We start from the raw sequence: 14535 nt of genomic DNA, 5'->3' as shown, positions 1-14535 counted from the left end.
TGCGCGGCGGAGTCGGCCATCTGGCGGCTGGCGATGCGTGGGGCTCTTAACCTCCATCGTAGCAGGCCAGTGGTCATCTCCCTCTGACTTCAAATCCATGACGTCTTTGTTGTCCATTTCCAAGTGTGGCTCATCAGCCGCACACTGCACGGTGCCACCTTCCTCTGACACCAGACCTGGAAGCGTCGCCTCATCACCTGACCGGGGCGTTGGTTCGGTGTCTTCGTCGTCCCTCATCTCAGATAGATCTCCCTGGCTGTCTTGGTCAAACTCGGTCACGGTGCGGTCGTCTCTGTATTCGCCGCCCTCGGGTTCTTCTGGTCTGTAGGTGCCGTAGCCAGAGGTCAACATACTGAGTGCTGGACTGTTGCTGCGGCGTTCTTCTTTGCCACTTTCCATTTCACTCTCCTCCAAACTTTCTCCGCTGACGGCGTCCTGTTTGCTCAGATCGGACTTTTCCGCCTCTGAAGCTTCTCGGGGATCATCTTCGGTGCCAGCCACGGGACCGGAGTCTTTCATTATTAGTCGTTCGATCTCCTCCTGTTCCTCTTCCCGCTCTCCGTCGGACCAGAAAGAGGAGTTGAGGGAGTTCTTGTCGTCGTCGTCGCTCTCCTCGTCCCACTGAGAGTTGTACATTTTGTACATGGCTGAGAGAGAACAGAGGCCCCGCTGAGGTGTGTGTGTGTGTGTGATCGGTTCAGGAAGATGGCTTAGGGAAAGAGGATTAGCTGATACCCAGGAGCTCTTCTCCAGCTCACGCAGTGCCACACAGTGGTTATCGGCAGAATTACATCTCTGCTCAGTCACACATTTGAAGATTTGCAGATATCAAAGACAATGATGTTATTTCAGTGTGAGTAGGAAGCAGTGCATCAATGTGACTTACCCGAGTCTTCACTATACACCGACTCATCACAGATGAGGGACTGGCCTTTATGTTTCCTATGGGGGAGCAAATGACAACCTCTTAAACACTGCTGTGGACGGACGGGCGACAGACGGACGGGCACACACACACGGACTTGTGGCAGTGGAAATGACATTTTACGTTACCTCAACACTTTCCTCTTGATGAAGCGTCTGGCTGTGCTGTCGGGGATGGAGGCGTGGCTGTGGGGGGTGGAGGCGTGGCTGTGGGGGGTGGAGGCGTGGCTATGGAGGGTGGAGGCGTGGCTGTCAGCGAGCCACAGCTGCTCTGTGTTTTCCGGCTCCGCCTGCCGGGGGCCTGGAGGAAGCGGTCTGGGCCTGGGGGCCACTGAGTGCTGAGCGTACGAGTCGATGCGTCTCTGTCTCTGTACGTCGTCTCTGTTTGACCGTGCAGTCAGCACCTGAGAGGGAAACGATACAAAAACCCAGTAAAGGAACGCATGTGGAGGCGCTGAAATAAGAAGGGTACATGCCTAAATAGATTTACAAACACTTCATATCAGTGTTATTTTGATCAGCGCTGGTCTCAGCAGCCTGCTGGTTGTTTGTTTACGTGACCATTGAATATTCTTTTTCTCACTGTAGTAGCACCACATGTGTTCCCAATTACAGAGATCATCTGTTATGTTAATGCAGCAAACCAACATGTGATCACTTGTGTACTGTAAAGGAGGACGAGCTCCGGTCCACACCTGTCTGTCCTTGGCCCCCGGGCCTGCATGCAGGATGAAACCTTCAGCAGGGCTTTGAGCGACTGACAACACAAAGAATTCACCAATTTAAGGATTGTCGACAGTGGAAACCAACTTAATTACTCCAGCGTGCCTGGGAAAACAGAATCCGAACCTTTCCCTTTAGTGTAGGCGGGAGGACCGGGCCGGGCGCCGTCGCGCTCAGGTGCGACGGAGTCTCGCTGATCGGTGGGCGTCGGGTCTTTCCACTTCCCTCCCTGTATCAGCTCGTCCAGGTCTAACAACAGAACGCAGCATTGCTATGGTTACACGTTGCTTATTCCTGCTGACACCGCCATGTTTGAGGACAAAGAGTTAAACACTCACTCAGTTTGGTTCAAAGCCCAACTGGACACCTGTTCAACCACTAACCTTGCTTAAATTCCTGCAGCCGGTGTCTTGAAATGTTACGGTAGCCCAGCAGTGACAGTTGCTCCTGGATTTCCTCCTCTGAGAAATCCAGGTTAGGGTCCATGTTGCTTTCAGAGTAAACTCCTCCTCCTCCTCTTCCTCCTGTCATCAAGCCAGAGGACAAACCGATGTAAACAGTCCTTCATGCCAGCAGCAATTGGTTTACTTGAGGTAGAGGTTTTTCTCCGATTCATTTGTTTTGTATTTTGATCTGTAATTATGTCGTTTTTGTGTTATTGGCTGCAGTTTACATGGAAATCACCTCTTCAGGACGATAACGTGTCTGATTTGTTTTGAATTTTGTGTGCACGGTAGTGCTGCAGCAAAGAAGGACAAAACGATCAATACCTTTGTATTACATATCAAACTATCAAAACAAAATAAGGTCTTGGAAATGTGTCTCCTAGATTACGATCACTTACATATATCCAGTATTTGTTGAAGATTTGTATTATTTCCGTTTTTGTATTGTGAATTAATAGTGAAAACACATAGAATGATAACGCATCTGTTCTTACCTACGTTTTTTATTTTATTTCTTATCATTAAGTGGTTAGACTGAGGCTGAACCAGCTGTTTTAATTCGCTCACTATTATTCAGACAAATGCGTTAGCAGGCTTGGTTGATTTAGAAAGGTCAAAATAAAGTGGCAAACATTATTTAAATGGACGTTTAAACTTTTAAAACTAGTAAAACCAATCATATTTGAGACGGAAAACAGACCAGACCCATTTGTAGTAGCAGCGTGTTGTAATATAAACGGTATAACATTAAACAGGCTAACAGGCTAACAGTTAGCGGCCCGGACAGGAAGTAAACACACTAACAACGTACGCAGGGAAGAAAACTCAACGCCTCAAACTCTGACCTGAACTCTGTACGTATGGCCGCTGTGATGGTTGGTAATGTCGGTGTAAAGCCGTGAACGCGGCGGGTTTGTTGTTCGAGGATTCGCCGTCGTGACAACAAAAGTTACGAGTTTGAAAAAGACGCCTGCTTTCTTCTTCGTTCAACTTCCGCCTACCCTTTCGCTTCGCCTTGATTTCTGAAACAGCGCCCCCCAAATAACACAGGTGACCGGAAGTCACTTAAATACACGAACTCGTCTTCAAAACTACAAGACAAAACATTCGAGCCTCTTTATTGTTCAGATTATTGTCCAATTACAGTTTGGGGTGGAAGAAAATTGAGAACTACATTTTGTATTCTTGTCCACAATGGTTTTAGCAGTAACCATAATGAAGAGAAAACATCTGATTGAGTTGGTACTGCTGTCTACGGCTCAAACCAAGAGAAGACCGGTGACCCTCATGCAAATCCAAATATCCAAAGTCTGTAACTGCGTACGGCTACGTACGGTGCCTACGGTGTGCAGTGGTTTCCAGTTCATTCTATGTAGGAAGAAGTCCTGCTGTCCTACTTAATCCTACTTAATGTGATAAATTGTGCATGTGTGGGCATTGTGTTGGTGTCATATGGCATTTCTCTCTCTCCCTCTCTCTCTCTCTACCCTCTCCCCCCCCCCTCTCTCTCTCTACCCTCTCCCCCCCCTCTCTCTCTCTCCCTCTCTCTCTCTCCCCCCTCTCTCTCTCTCCCTCTCTCTCTCTCTCTCTCTCTCTCTCTCTCTTTAAACCTTCACTTTATTCAAGATTCATTCAAGATGTTTATTGTCATATACACAGCAGATAAACAGTTTACAGTGTGTAATGAAATTCTTACTTTGTTTTTTCGTCTCCCGACATGCAATTAAAATAAAATAGTACTAAACGAAATAAAGAAATATAGAAAACATAGAAAAAAAATGCAATAAAAATGTACAAAGGTGCAGAGTGGAGGTAGTGGAGGTAGTATGTTTGTTTAAAGTGCAGAGTGTACAGATTATTTTGATTGTTATTGCACATAGTGGAGTGGGGTGAGGGGGTGGGGGCAGAGTTCAAAGTTTATTTAGCAGTCTGATGGCCTGTGGGAAGAAGCTGTTTGCCCGACGTGTCGTCCTTGCTTTGGCTCTCCTGTAACGCCTTCCTGAAGGCAGGAGTGTGAACAGGCTGTGTTGGGGGTGGGTATTGTCCGTTATAATGTTTTGGGCCCTCTTGACGGCCCTTGTCGTGTAAATGTCTTGAAGTGGTGGCAGGGCTGCCCCGGTGATGTACTGCGCTGTTTTTATCAGCCGTTGCAGAGCCTTCCTGTTCTGCACAGTGCAGCTGCCGTGCCACACTGTGATGCCGTGAGTGATGACGCTCTCCACTGCACCTCTGTAGAAGTTACTGAGGATCTTGGCTGACATGCCAAACTTCCTCAGTCTCCTTGGGAAGTACAGTCTCTGCTGCCCTTTCTTGAGGAGCTGGCGGGTGTTGTGTGACCAGCTGAAGTCCTCACTGAGGTGTGTCCCCAAGAATTTGAAGTTCTTGACCCTCTCTACCTCAGTGTCACCTATGTACAGTGGAGTGTGCTGCTGTTGCCTCTTCCTGGGGTCAATAATCATCTCCTTAGTCTTCTCAGCGTTTAAGGAGAGGTTATTGATCTGACACCAGGCAACCAGCCCGGCCACTTCCCTCCTATACGACATCTCCTCCCCGTCTGTCACCAGCCCAATGACTGTGGTGTCATCAGCAAACTTTATGATGCTAGTGCCAGACTGGGAGGCCACGCAATCATATGTGAAGAGAGTGTACAGGAGTGGACTGAGAACACAGCCTTGGGGGATTCCTGTGTTCACCGTCCTGATGCTTGATGTCTGCCCCCACACCCTCACCGACTGTGGCCTGCCAGACAGGAAGTCCAGCACCCAGTCAGAGAGGGAAGATGTCAAACCGAGTGACCGCAGCTTCTCCGAAAGCCTTTGTGGAATTACTGTGAAATGATGCTGTGTCATTTTTGATAACTTTGCCATTTTTCTGTTTTGGTTTAATCTATCTATTGTGTGTTTGTTTGGTTTACAGAAAAAAAAGCATGTAATCCATTTCAATTGATGAAAAAGTAAAGATTTCTGAACAAAATGCCTCTGTTTAATGATGCAGTGTGTAAAAAGCCTGGACACCCTTTGAGTTTTGCCACAGTTATGTTTTGTATTGCACCAAAGTAAACTCATTTAAATAAAATGATCTAAAGCAGAAAGATTTGTACATATTTGATTTACAAACTGTTGTAATTGTGAAATTGGTAGCATTATAGAGCAGGGGTATTCAACTCAACTCATTTAAAGTGGTCCAGTTAAGAGAACAAAGGTCCAGAAGATCATAATGTCCTATTGAGTGTGATATATATATTTAAGTAGCCTAGTCTATCAACATCTGCATATAATGGATACCTGATGTTTGGACAATATTGTAACGTAACATGGAACATATATGTACCAAGTAAAAGTAGAGCTGCATTTCAAAATAATTATAAATATAAAATAGATAAAATGTGAAAATTGGGCGTGTTCAAATAAAATGCTTAACTCAAATTTAAATAAAATACAGGGAGCAAAAGTTTGAATTTCCCATTTTCTATTTTGGATCTTGACTCAACAGTCTCAACTAATTTCACAGATAATAAACCTCAAGACAAAAAGAGAAGAGAAAAATCCCAGCAGCTCTGAGGGAACACTCATGATTGGCAGGTTGTTGGGCAGTGACTGTAGCTCAGGATCCTGGTGGACTCGGCTCATATTGGGCTCTGAGAACACTTAGTTTCTGTGATCTCACTTTAGATTTTAGCGGCTATGTTTGTTCAAAACCTTTATGTTTTGTCTCATAATGCCGTTTCACATTGGCACTTTTAGTCCCTGCCACTGTTTCTGAACATATGAGACACACTGGTTTAGAGCTCCCAGTGGGAAGTGTGAACAGAAATGACTCTGTCTTTTAAACCATATGGCCTTCTGCTTAGGCTGTAGGTCCGGGTCCGTATGGGGCGGCTTCTGGGTCTCACAAATGTGTGATTTATTGCTGGGCCACAGTAGTATGGAGTAATATACTGTATTATATAGGTGTTGCTGTTAGGGCAGTAGGAGTAGGGCTGTATATGTGATTGTGTGCTACAACACCAGCTGGAATAGCGGAAATAGGTTAGAAGTTTTTTATTTTTATTTTATTTGATCACATTGTTATTTACAGAGCCCCTAGACGGTTCTTGATTAAACATCTACATATATGTGTTTCTCGATATTTGGACTTCTTCACGCTGACTGTTTGCTTGGTCAATAGGATTCAATCAGTAAATGAAACTGACAAATCTAAACCGACAAACTAATTTTATTGCATGGAGAAAAAAAATTAAACTTACTCTCATTCATTCACATACATGAGTAAATAAACAAACGTAACACTTTATTTATTCTTTCTTTTACCACTTAAAGCTGCACTGTAAAAGAAAAATGTATCTTGGTAAATTCTATCCCATATCAAATACAATTTTCGGGAAGTGTTTTCCATATTTTTCAAAAGATCTCAGATTTAGTTTCTCGAAAAATTCGGTGCCAGTTCAAGGTTTTGAGTTTAAAAGATTTTCACAAGACCGGCTCAAGAAAAATCTTCAACATGATTCTGAAGGATTTTAAAGAAATTGCAGTTTTACGCTATAAATAAGACAAATGAGGTGAAATGTAAAAATCAACATCGTAATAAAAATACATGAAATGCTTTTTAGTAATAAAATAGTAAATCAGTGCATCAGTAAATCTAAAACAAATAAATGCTGGAGGAACCCAGGTCAATGTTAACGTAGAAGAATGGAAGATCTCCTGCCAAAAACATAATGTTGAAAAAGCAAAACACATTTTCAACAAATCAGGAATGTGAACAGAAAACATTGTGCAATCAGTCTTTAAATAAGAAATATCTGACATCATCCTATTGGCTGTAACCTCCAGTCAGAACATTGATGAGCGAAGAACGCCTGGTGAGTCGGCGCTACGACCTCACAAGCCACGCCCACTCATCTATCTGCATCGGATTTGATTTGCGTACATTTCCATAAACAATACAGCAAGAAAAAAATACAACAATTAGCAACGGTCTGAATGTGTTGTTAGCATTGGAATTAGCATTCAGCTCAAAGACAACATACTGATTGATTATTAATTAACAACTCCACCAGCCTCGAGCAGCAATACTAACATGAATGGAGCGCTCCTCATGAATGTACTGTAAAATACTGCTAATGTTTTCTCATTTTCAAAAGGTTAAGATTCTACTTCACATAATTATACAGTTGAATCAAAATAGAGGCCAGAGTCGTCAGCTGGTTTCAGAATTTAGCTTTTTGAACACAAATGGAAGTTGTTGTTGTTTTTCCTTAAATCGTCACAAAGATTTTACTTTTATGCTTTACACATAACAATTCAAACAGATAACACAACAGCTTTCTGTTATCACTGTTGTGCTGGAACCCTTCAGAATAAAAGCACAATAAACCAATCAAATTTCAAGGTTTCAAGATTTTGGCTTCTAAAAGCTCAATTCTGACCGCAGATGCTTTGTGGCTCCACCTTTCACGAGTCAAACCTCAGCAGTCAGTCACAGTAGTTAAGCAGCAGTACACCTTCACTTTGTTTAGTGTTAGAAAGACTCACAAGCTTTGAGTTCAGGCCCTGGGAACATTTCTCATCTTCTATTTCCGCCCTCAATTGGTCCAAATATGAAACGTTGACAAAGTCGTTTTTTTGTCTTTAGTTTGTCACCTAAACGTTGAACAGAAAGCAAAGGACTAGAAGTGAAGACGACAATCTTCTGCCAATCAAAAGCAATTAACTATTCACTCATCAATTTCTCAATATTTTTCAGATATTTTTCAGTTTTCATTTTGTTGAGATTTGAATAAAAAGAAAAGTTTCAAGCATTGATTAAAAAATGTACAATTAAAAAAGGGAAAAGTTGATCCAAGAAAGGAAAATTGTTCATCAAACATTTATTCGAAATTATTAAAACAAAATACTTATTCCTTAAATCTAAACTCACAGATTTGTTTCTCTACCAATTGAGTTTTGGTTAAAAATGTGTCCCTGTGAATCTTCTTCTGTAGAACATATGATGTCTAGATTTACTTCAGATTTCGTTTAACGGCCATCGTGGGAATTTGGAGGCGCAAAGTGTAGAATAAATAAATTATTCTTAAATGAAAAGTAATCGCTCAGAGCAGGAAGCAGGAAGTCAAGAGCACTAATCTACGCCCAGGGACCTTTCAGAAATGTTCCTCAAGTCCTTCACAGCTTCGTCCACTACAAACTTAAATATCACCACCTAACAAAACGCTCTGAATTCTGTCAACAGTGAGAAGATTTCTGCTCGTGAATCGCAACGAGCGGACAAACAGAAGGAGGAAGAGGAGAATGAGGAGGAGGAAGAGGAGGAGGATGAGCCGACCTTCATCCTGACGTCCCAGTTTATTTGTCTTTCTTGGATTCTGACTCCTCTCCCTGGATGTCGCCTCCTTCCTGCTGTGGCTCCTCCTCCTCTGGGACAGGAGGGAACTGTGATTGGCTGGTCTTGTCTGCGCCCTTGGTCTTGTTGAGCTTCTTGGAATTCTGGTAAAGTTCGTTGAGGTTGAACTCTCGGATGATGTTTTCCTGTGGAGCAAAGTTCATCAGTGAGCATCAGACCAGGCGCCTCACCTGATCAATCTGATCAATCTAATCAATCAGATCAAACACAAATAAACAATCAGACCATCGGGACATGTTGGATCTTCAATGGCTGCTCTAAATGATTGTCATTTGAGTGAGTGACTCAAGGCTGAGTTACGTGTGAGTAACGTGTGAGTCAGGGCTGAGTAACATGTGAGTAACATGTGAGTAACGTGTGAGTAACATGTGAGTAACATGTGAGTAACGTGTGAGTAACGTGTGAGTCAGGGCTGAGTAACATGTGAGTAACATGTGAGTAACGTGTGAGTAACATGTGAGTAACATGTGAGTAACGTGTGAGTAACGTGTGGGTAACGTGTGAGTAACGTGTGAGTAACATGTGAGTAACATGTGAGTAACGTGTGAGTAACGTGTGAGTAACATGTGAGTAACATGTGAGTAACGTGTGAGTAACGTGTGGGTAACGTGTGAGTAACGTGTGAGTAACATGTGAGTAACATGTGAGTAACGTGTGAGTAACGTGTGAGTAACATGTGAGTAACGTGTGAGTCAGGGCTGAGTAACATGTGGGTAACGTGTGGGTAACGTGTGAGTAACGTGTGAGTAACGTGTGAGTAACATGTGAGTAACATGTGAGTAACATGTGAGTAAGATGTGAGTAACGTGTGAGTAACGTGTGAGTAACATGTGAGTCAGGGCTGAGTAACATGTGAGTAACGTGTGAGTAACATGTGAGTAACATGTGAGTCAGGGCTGAGTAACATGTGAGTAACGTGTGAGTAACGTGTGAGTAACATGTGAGTCAGGGCTGAGTAACATGTGAGTAACGTGTGAGTAACATGTGAGTAAAATGTGAGTCACGTGTGAGTAACATGTGAGTAACATGTGAGTCAGGGCTGAGTAAGATGTAAGTAACGTGTGAGTAACGTGTGAGTAACATGTGAGTAACATGTGAGTCAGGGCTGAGTAACATGTGAGTAACGTGTGAGTGACATGTGAGTAACATGTGAGTAACGTGTGAGTAACATGTGAGTAACGTGTGAGTAACGTGTGAGTAACATGTGAGTAACGTGTGTGTAACATGTGAGTAACATGTGAGTAACGTGTGAGTCAGGGCTGAGTAACATGCGAGTAACGTGTGAGTAACGTGTGAGTAACGTGTGAGTAACATGTGAGTAACGTGTGAGTAACATGTGAGTAACGTGTGAGTAACGTGTGAGTCAGGGCTGAGTAACATGTGAGTAACGTGTGAGTAACGTGTGAGTAACGTGTGAGTCAGGGCTGAGTAACATGTGAGTAACGTGTGAGTAACGTGTGAGTAACGTGTGAGTCAGGGCTGAGTAACATGTAATCTCAGGTTGGTTTGATTTCCTCACCTCAGTGAAACTCCAGGACACGGCTCTGCCCTTCTTGTCCACCTGGGGGCGCCGCATCACCTCCTTCCCTCCACGGAAGAGCACCAGTGAGGGGAGCTGCTTGGACAAAGGAGACGTGGACACTTTGTACCTGGAAAACATGGCAGACATTCATTTTGTTATTCGAATAAAATAAATCAATAATTCAGGGGAAAATCTGAGACAGAATAGAAAATAAACATTGACTCACTTTTTTGAAACTTCTCCGTAACGTCCAATGTCGACTTTACCAAACTTCAGACCAGCACAGTTATACCTGAAACACTTGACTGATTAATATGCCTGACATACTGTCATCACCTCTCCTCAGTCACTTACTCAAAGGGTTAACATCACATACAGAACAGCTAAAGTGCTCAATAAGGTATGATGAAGGTTCTGATAACAGCAAGAGAAGAGAAAGATGAAGGACAGATGAAGGGCTGTCGGATGAAGAGGAGAAACTGGACGGACTGAGTGATGGACAGTCTTACTTAAGCGACAGGTCGGCGTAGACGGAGGCGAAGGACTGACACTCGGGAGACCAATTTGCAAAAAATTCTACGATCCAGGTCACACGGCCGTCCCTGTCCAACTCGTCCTACACACACACACACACACACACACACACACACAATAATAAGGAATCGTTTGGTGAAGTCTGAAGGCTCTCATGCGCTTTGACTGCTTTGACTCACGTCGATGGTTTTGTCACTGAAGTATTTGATGTACTCTGGTCCCATGTACAGCGGAGGCTTACAGGTCATCAGAAACACTGAAACACAAACATTGTCATCATCTTCATGGCCATCATCCTCACACACAGAAAGAGAACTTTAAAGAGCCGTGTCGAAGTGTTACTGTTTAGTTTGAGATTTCAATTGGACCTCAACTTCAACTGACTAAATGTGATGATAGAAGAAGATGGAATGTTATCAAATAATTGAGTAACGTCTGAGTAACGTCAGAGTAACGTCTGAGTAACGTGTAGCCTCAGGTTGGTATGATGTCTACATGACGCTGGATCCTTGACACGTGACAGTGGATGATATTGATCACGGATGTGGGCTTTGCGCTGCACTGACCGATGCAGAGCGTGAGGTAGAGGAGCCCCAGCCTGATGTCCAGCCTGAAGAACAGGATCACGTTGGCCACTTTGCTGAAAAGGATGATGTTCCCCACATGCTGCTCCACCGTTACTGTGACAACCAGAGAGAAAACACAACATTTGGTCCACACATCCTCTGAAACAAGGAGGATGACGGGTCGCCATGATTCATCTTCATCCGACAGTGAATGTTTAGAAAATGTTTAGAAAACTATTATTGGGCAATTTTCTGCAAATTGACTCTTCAATGAATTGTTTCACAGTGACTGAAGATGCTGATATCCTTCAATTAAGCCACTTTCAAACCCAAACTGATCAATAGATGAAATCATGAGGACTTCATAATAATAATTGTTACATTATAAGATTATCAACCATTTATCAGTGATGATCTCAAATCAATCATCTCTAACAATCAGGAGGAGAAGGTGGACTCACTGGCTCGTCTGTTCTTCATCATGACGATGGCGCTGAGGAACATGAGGATCTCCACCTCTCTCTAAAAACACACAGTAACGTTTCTGTTAAGGCCAACAAGCACCGACGGCAAAAGTCTAAATGTCTTTCAAATATGAACTTCACATTCTGGAAGATTTGTGTCTCAATTCGTCAAGACTTCTGCTCTCATTTGTCAATTCAGCCTAAACGGCAGACAGACGGACACTTTCACTCCAAAGTGATGTCGTCTGAATGTTGTCTAAACTCTTTAAAGTGCAGAAACGCGAAAGATTTGGTGTGAAAACCAGCAAATGTTCCATTTTATTACTTCAATGAGTAACGATAGATCATTGATGCTGATCGACTAATGATTTGCACCTCATTACTCATTTCACTGGCACCATGATGGATCAGCGTGTGTGTGTGTGTGTGTGTATCTCCATGTACGTTCTCTGCTCTGCATGGAGGCTGAGGAAGCTGAAGGTTTGGTGGCTTCAGACTTTATAAAACGCCACGGTTTGACCTGAAACCCAAACCGTCTCCGTGTCAGTTTGTTTCTCTGAACGGCTTCACAGTTACACTTTGCTGCTATATGCAAAACATAATGATCATAATGCCACCAAATGAAACATTAGTGGCATTTTTGCATCGTTGCATCCATCCTCAAGATGTTAACAATCATAACAAAGGTCATCCTGAGGTCAAGCAGCTCGGGGCCTTTTGTTTGTGCTGCTTCCACATACGAACAATTTTCATCTGATGATGTCATCAGCTCCATTCGTTTCCATTGTTTCAGTACAGTGATGGAAGAAGACATTTGTTTTACTTCTAACACTGAAAGATGTATTAGATATCTATGACTGCTTTGTTAGTAATTTATGAAAATATAATTTCCTATGTCGATTGGCAATAAGCCGAATTTAACAGAACGTTAACATGAATCATATGAAGTACAAAAATATGTTTTGTCCTTAATAAATGAACCATAAATGAGCAGAAAACTGCAATGTGAAAGTGTGACAGATTCCTCATGAGCTTTGGTCGATGTTAGCCAGTTAGCATTAGCACTTCACTCTACAATTTGTATTTTTAAAGGTTTTCAGAGACGCTCCGTCTTTTCTACGGACCCAGTCGAAGTCGCAGGGGTTCCCGTCCTCCCGCTGCGTGGACAGATGCTCGCAGATTCCCGGAATTTTCCTCACGGCCAGAAAGGCCGCACACATGAAGAGCGAGGCCACATAATACGGCTTCAGCAGCCATTTGTACACCTGCGGCAGGTGGTACAGAAACGCGAGCAACGGCGTTAGAAGCGCCATTTTCTATTCTTATCACCGAATAAACTTTAGCTTTAACCCGGGACCCCAAATGTGAAACCAGCGGGCGAAGCAGCGAGCAGCCGGCAGGATTGAGTGACTGGCTGCTAACGACCTAGCTGCTAGGTTAGCAAAGTAAAGTTAGCCAGAACGATAGCTAAATATCTCCGGTTAGTGTTCAAAAGTAAAATACAGAATAAAATAAAATGGTAGAAATAGCAATTTAAAGAACGGGGGGGGGGGCGGGGGTCCACAATAAATGAACAACCTTTACTTGAAAAGATAAACAAAGAAGAATAACAATGAATAACAATGAAGAGTTAAATAAGAGACATATTTAACGCTTTTATTGTGAAGGCAAAAAAGTACTTCGTGTCTCGTTAGTTCTGTATAGCTTGACCTTAGTGGTAAATCTCCAGGGGGAGGAGTGAACAGCGGAGGTCACCCAGGACGACACGTTCATGCCCAGCTGTGATTGGCCAGCTCAGAAGGCTGATCAGCTGATTGGCTGAATGGAAAAAAAACCCTCCTCGAGCATTCTTCTTCTGCGTGTATATTCATGTTTTTGCGCGAAGTAATCATTATTTATTTACCCCCTTTTTTTTACATTTTCAAATTCTGTTCTTTTTTCTCGTTTTCCTTTTCTATCGTTCCGTTGTCTTCTTGCACACAGCGCTCCTTTTCTCTGGAACGCACTTCCTGCACTTATTAAAGAGGCAGGCTCTCTGAAATATTTCAATCCCGCCTACAGACGCGCCTCTTTTCAGTACACTTGGATACCCACCCCTCTGCCTGTCTCTCCCTCTCTCTGCCTGTCTCTCCCCACCTCTCTGCCTGTCTCTCCCCACCCCTCTGCCTGTCTCTCCCTCTCTCTGCCTGTCTCTCCACACCTCTCTGCCTGTCTCTCCCCACCTCTCTGCCTGTCTCTCCCTCTCTCTGCCTGTCTCTCCCCACCTCTCTGTCTGTCTCTCCCTCTCTCTGCCTGTCTCTCCCCACCTCTCTGCCTGTCTCTCCCTCTCTCTGCCTGTCTCTCCCCACCTCTCTCCCTCTCTCTGCCTGTCTCTCCACACCTCTCTGCCTGTCTCTCCCCACCTCTCTGCCTGTCTCTCCCTCTCTCTGCCTGTCTCTCCCCACTTCTCTGCCTGTCTCTCCCCACCTCTCTGTCTGTCTCTCCCCACCTCTCTGCCTGTCTCTCCCCACCTCTCTGCCTGTCTCTCCCTCTCTCTGCCTGTCTCTCCCCACTTCTCTGCCTGTCTCTCCCCACCTCTCTGCCTGTCTCTCCCCACCTCTCTGCCTGTCTCTTCCCACCTCTCTGCCTGTCTCTCCCTCTCTCTGCCTGTCTCTCCCCTCCTCTCTGCCTGTCTCTCCCTCTCTCTGCCTGTCTCTCCCGCTCTCTCTGCCTGTCTCTCCCGCTCTCTCTGCCTGTCTCTCTCTCTCTGCCTGTCTCTTTCTTTCTCTACCTCTCTCTGCCAGTCTGTCTCTCCCTCTCTCTGCCTGTCTCTCTGTCTCTCCCTTGCTCTCTGTCTGCCTGTCTGTCTCTCTCAGTGCCTGTATCTCTCTCTCTCCCTCTCTGCCTGTCTCTACCTCGCTCTCTGTCTGCCTGTCTGTTTCTTTCTCTGCCCCACAGAGGGGGCTGTGGGGCGA

The 14535-nt window shown here is 44.2% G+C and overlaps 2 protein-coding genes across 6 annotated transcripts in view; both read right to left on the bottom strand.

The window, feature by feature from the left end:
* hyls1 (HYLS1 centriolar and ciliogenesis associated) overlaps positions 1 to 3121 on the bottom strand; it is a 4592-nt gene extending 1471 nt beyond the window's left edge. The window contains exons 1-6 of one of the 4 annotated variants that reach the window (XM_076138465.1): positions 2939 to 3121; positions 2031 to 2171; positions 1774 to 1896; positions 1620 to 1681; positions 1054 to 1328; positions 887 to 942 (exon numbers count right to left, since the gene is read on the bottom strand). In XM_076138465.1, the coding sequence (XP_075994580.1) occupies positions 887 to 942; positions 1054 to 1328; positions 1620 to 1681; positions 1774 to 1896; positions 2031 to 2133 (619 nt within the window). In that variant the 5' untranslated portion in view covers positions 2134 to 2171; positions 2939 to 3121. The other 3 variants (XM_076138466.1, XM_076138464.1, XM_076138463.1) reach the window with 3 other exon arrangements.
* Positions 3122 to 6489: 3368 nt separating this feature from the next.
* On the bottom strand, positions 6490 to 13026 carry tmx2b (thioredoxin-related transmembrane protein 2b). Of its 2 annotated transcripts, XM_076138470.1 has the most exons (9): positions 12706 to 13026; positions 11579 to 11639; positions 11118 to 11231; positions 10731 to 10807; positions 10527 to 10633; positions 10244 to 10309; positions 10015 to 10144; positions 8418 to 8620; positions 6490 to 7735 (listed from the first exon to the last, which is right to left on the bottom strand). In XM_076138470.1, the coding sequence occupies exons 1-8, from the start codon at positions 12892 to 12894 to the stop codon at positions 8438 to 8440; spliced, it is 927 nt and encodes a 308-aa protein (XP_075994585.1). In that variant the 5' UTR covers positions 12895 to 13026; the 3' UTR covers positions 6490 to 7735; positions 8418 to 8437. The 2 variants fall into 2 exon arrangements, with proteins under 2 accessions (XP_075994585.1, XP_075994584.1); XM_076138469.1 differs by having other exon boundaries at positions 6490 to 8620.
* Between the last annotated feature and the right edge of the window lie 1509 nt (positions 13027 to 14535).

The sequence above is a fragment of the Genypterus blacodes genome, unplaced genomic scaffold (assembly GCF_046128005.1).
Source record: "Genypterus blacodes isolate CSIRO-AG114 ecotype Tasmania unplaced genomic scaffold, CSIRO-AGI_Gbla_v1 ptg000370l_1, whole genome shotgun sequence".
NCBI classification, from domain to species: Eukaryota; Metazoa; Chordata; class Actinopteri; order Ophidiiformes; family Ophidiidae; genus Genypterus; species Genypterus blacodes.
This window is presented reverse-complemented; position numbering and strand designations above follow the sequence as displayed.

Bases quoted from the DNA above. Each gene is read 5' to 3' on its own strand.
- tmx2b (XM_076138469.1), bottom strand. From the start codon at position 12,894: ATGGCGCTTCTAACGCCGTTGCTCGCGTTTCTGTACCACCTGCCGCAG. The intron at 11,640-12,705 runs GTCCGTAGAAAA...GTGTGTTTTTAG, and splicing joins ACCCCTGCGACTTCGACTGG to AGAGAGGTGGAGATCCTCAT. The intron at 10,145-10,243 runs GTGAGTCAATGT...CATGTTTTCCAG, and splicing joins TACGGAGAAGTTTCAAAAAA to GTACAAAGTGTCCACGTCTC.